Raw genomic sequence first — 4,266 nt, 5'->3', positions numbered from 1 at the left:
GACATGATGACTGGGCTGTGTGCGTGTCCCAATGAATCCGACGTGTGCTCCCACCTCTTTGGGGTTTGTTGTGTGGAGCCCAAGTACCGCATCCGGGTGGCGGTGGTGGTCAAGGTGAGTGGAGACGAGGGAGGGGAGGGAGGGGCATTGAAGGGGTTTAGGATTCTGCATGCGATTGGATTCGTGTTTTTATGTTCATCATGTTTGGATTCTGACAGATTATTGATGCTGTACGGGGGGTTCGGCCCCCATGGCATCTCCCTGAGTACTCTTTGCACTGGGTGTCACAGTTCCCCCCCCCTCCCCCCCGACCGGGGTGTCCGTCCGTCTATCTCAGATCCGGTATCAGCAGCTTCATTCGCCTGTGGGTCATCTCACCCCTCCTGCCCCATGCTGCTGCGGTTGGGTTGTACGGCCACATGGCCACGTGTGCATGAACCCCTCTAGCTTTTCAGTTGCCCCAATGATTTAGTCATGGTCGTTTGTGCGCACAGGGGCCCCTGAAGATATTCCTGATTCCACGATTTCCATTCTGCATGTGCGTGTGCGTGTGCAGATACGAACGCAAAGTATTGAGGGTATGTATGCATATATATGTATGTATATACGTATATATACATACATTTATACATGCATATATGTATTGCTTGTTAGGTTTTCCGCCATACATGTTACGTAATGTACTCGATATCACGTACGCACATCAAATGCACAAGTATGCATGCGTTACATGCCGTACATGGTACGTGCACAGGCTCGGGAGTTGGTTCGCCGCGCCGGGGAGAGGCACGCGCATCCAGACGGCGCGATCGACGAACTGGCGGACTGCATACGGACGTGGACCCGGGCCGCAGCAGCGGCTGCGGCGGTGGCTGGTACGGCGGCGGCTGGTACGGCGGCGGCTGGTACGGCGGCGGCGGCGGCGGGTATCGGTTACAGCGACTCTGTGGATCCTTGCAGGGTGGGTGGCCGTTGTGGCGGTTGTGGTGGTTGTGGCCAGCCGAGTGGCTGTGCATCACGAGGTTCTGAGCTGCGATGGGGGAAACGCCTCCACCCCGGGGTGTCACGTTGCCCCCCCCGGGGGCCCGGGGCCGTCAACCGGGACGTGCTTTTCGGATCTGCCCTTGGAGCTGTGTGGACGTAGCTGCTTGAGGGTCTTTCAAGAAGGTGCTGATGATATTGGAAGAGCGATATGAAGAGCCCCTGAAGTTGTTGCGTAGTAGTAGTATTGGTAATGTAGAGGAATTTGTCAAAGCAGGAAATCCTGGCCACCATTTTATGCATCACGCATCGCGCGTCTCAATGGAATGACGGCAATCGCGGGTAGAAATGCGCGGCGCACAAGCTGGCAGGATGTGTACGTGTATGTGTATGTGTGTGCACCAGGGGCCTGCCCGTCGTGGGCAGCCCGTACACCTATGCAGGACTGTTTCCCGGTACATACATCTCGTACCTGCCGTACATGCAGTACACCGATGACAGGCGGGTTTGGTGTGTCTATTGTGGCTTATTAGTCAACAGCAATGAGCGGACGGGTGTCAAGGTAAAAAAGCCTGCTGACCGCCTGTCAACGCATTTTTTGTCCTGGTAACGGCACACGGCAAAACACAGCGGCAAGCTTCCAATTTCCATTCGCCCTGTGATACCCCTTCCTCGACGGCCGTACACGACAACTGTCCGTACATTTCCGGGGCTGATCTTCCCCAGAGCTAATTAGCTAAGGGGCCGTTATTCTTTCATGTCCTTGTTGGACTCCCGCCAGCAGGGAGTTGGACGGCAGTTGTTTCCCCCATCCCTAGCTTCACTCGTTTGTGGCTCGTGTTTCCCCCATCCATAGCTTCACTCGTTTGTGGCTCGTGTTTCCCCCACCCCTCTCACTTATTGCGCTTTGGGTTTCAGGGTTTTACCTTTACCCGCGGACCCGCCCCTTCCCTTTACTATCCTGTTTTACCCCGCCTCCCCGGCTATACTCCCGCCCCCCTCCCCTCTGTCCGTCTCCCGGTGCCGCAGCTGTGTGCCGAGGTGGCAGTGGCTCTGTTGCTCCAGGGGGTGGTGGAGTCGGTGGACGTGTACGGCCCGGGGCGGCGAGGGGGCCCCCGGTGGCCACTGTGGTGGCACCGGGCGCTGCAGGTGGGCGCAAGGGGGAGGAGGGGGGAACGGGGGGAAACCGAGGTGGTGTATGTATGTATGTACGTACGTACGTATGTATGTATGTATGAATTAGATTACATTGTGGGCCACGAAAGCCGTGAGAGGGGGTTCGAAGCCGAAACACAACGCAAGGGTTGGAAGCACACACAGCACAAGTCGCGGCTAGTCTTCAGTGCTCCCGACCCGACTCTCTCACAGCCAACACACGACACAGCGGCTCAGCAGGGCCTCCGTCCGGGGGAATGGTGCTGCGGTGAAGGGCCTCCGTCCGGGGGGATGGCGCTGCAGTGAAGGGCCTCCGTCCGGGGGGATGGTGCTGCAGTGAAGGGCCTCCGTCCGGGGGGATGGTGCTGCAGTGAAGGGCCTCCGTCCGGGGGGATGGTGCTGCAGTGAAGGGCCTCCGTCCGGGGGGATGGTGCTGCGGTGAAGGGCCTCCGTCCGGGGGGATGGCGCTGCAGTGAAGGGCCTCCGTCCGGGGGGATGGTGCTGCGGTGAAGGGCCTCCGTCCGGGGGGATGGTGCTGCAGTGAAGGGCCTCCGTCCGGGGGGATGGTGCTGCAGTGAAGGGCCTCCGTCCGGGGGGATGGTGCTGCGGTGAAGGGCCTCCGTCCGGGGGGATGGCGCTGCAGTGAAGGGCCTCCGTCCGGGGGGATGGTGCTGCGGTGAAGGGCCTCCGTCCGGGGGGATGGTGCTGCAATGAAGGGCCTCCGTCCGGGGGGATGGTGCTGCAGTGAAGGGCCTCCGTCCGGGGGGATGGTGCTGCAGTGAAGGGCCTCCGTCCGGGGGGATGGTGCTGCGGTGAAGGGCCTCCGTCCGGGGGGATGGTGCTGCGGTGAAGGGCCTCCGTCCGGGGGGATGGCGCTGCAGTGAAGGGCCTCCGTCCGGGGGGATGGTGCTGCGGTGAAGGGCCTCCGTCCGGGGGGATGGTGCTGCGGTGAAGGGCCTCCGTCCGGGGGGATGGCGCTGCAGTGAAGGGCCTCCGTCCGGGGGGATGGCGCTGCGGTGAAGGGCCTCCGTCCGGGGGGATGGTGCTGCAGTGAAGGGCCTCCGTCCGGGGGGATGGTGCTGCAGTGAAGGGCCTCCGTCCGGGGGGATGGTGCTGCAGTGAAGGGCCTCCGTCCGGGGGGATGGTGCTGCGGTGAAGGGCCTCCGTCCGGGGGGATGGTGCTGCAGTGAAGGGCCTCCGTCCGGGGGGATGGTGCTGCGGTGAAGGGCCGGCGGGCGCTCAAGTCTCGCCTGAGCGACTCCACAAGGCTCAGCTAGGGGCAGAAAGGCAAAGGCTCTATGAAGTCCCCGGCCTGCCACCCAGAAGCCCTCTTGACAAGGCGGCCCAGGCAGGGGGGAACTCCGGCTGCAGCTGCACAGCAAACCAACAAGAAACCTGCAGAAAAGAAGGAAAAGCGCGAAGAGCTAGAGACAAGGAAAGGCGCCTTGCGGCAGCTGACCTCCCCCACCTCCACCTCACGGGGCCCTGGTCCAGGGGAGATGCAACAAACTAAGTAGGACGCCCCCCCCCCCTGGGCCGCATCTCACCCCCGCGCGAGCTCCGCTGCTACCACCGGAACTCTACCTCCTGACCGCCAAAACCCCAAGACGCCGTCTTGGCGTTCTCTCCGTCTTATTTCCCCCCTGGCTTATCCTGAGCGCTCCCACCTCCCCCGGACGCTCCCCGGCAACCCACCGGTCTCTCACAGCCTCGGAGCGGCACTAGGGAAGAAAAAGGACTCCTCCCTGCACTGCGTGCCCCTCTCCACCGCCCTCAATTCTCCTCTCCCTCTCCCTCTCCCGCCGCGGGGTCCTCTCTCAACCATACCCATACCCTGCACCCCGTTAAACCAACTAAACTCCTACACCCCACACGAGCCCTGCCCTTCCTACTCAAGCTCAAAGCGCTCCTAGGCCGTAATTTCCACCGCCCCCGCGCACCGCAGCGCCTCCTCTGAAACCGACAGGATCGGGTGTTCGGGTCTAGTGAGAACCTTCATGCCCACGCAAACCTGCCGCACTTACACCGACCCCTAACCCGCTTTTACCCGAAACCCCCCCCTCAGGCCTTGGGAGCCCCGAAATTCTCCCATGCCCTGGACCCCGCCCCCATCACGCGGCCACTATTGCG

General features: G+C 61.9%; 1 protein-coding gene across 1 annotated transcript; it reads right to left on the bottom strand.

Moving 5' to 3' along the window:
• Positions 1 to 2,813: 2,813 nt before the first annotated feature.
• On the bottom strand, positions 2,814 to 3,377 carry VOLCADRAFT_33967 (uncharacterized protein; the record flags this gene model as incomplete). The annotated part of the gene is made up of 1 exon (XM_002948864.1): positions 2,814 to 3,377. A coding segment is annotated over one exon (564 nt), but the record flags the coding sequence as incomplete, so codon positions are not given.
• Positions 3,378 to 4,266: the final 889 nt, after the last annotated feature.

Source organism: Volvox carteri (assembly GCF_000143455.1).
Source record: "Volvox carteri f. nagariensis unplaced genomic scaffold VOLCAscaffold_12, whole genome shotgun sequence".
NCBI classification, from domain to species: domain Eukaryota; kingdom Viridiplantae; phylum Chlorophyta; class Chlorophyceae; order Chlamydomonadales; family Volvocaceae; genus Volvox; species Volvox carteri.
The sequence above is the reverse complement of the archived record's forward strand: the minus strand, read 5'-3'. Positions and strand labels throughout refer to the sequence as shown.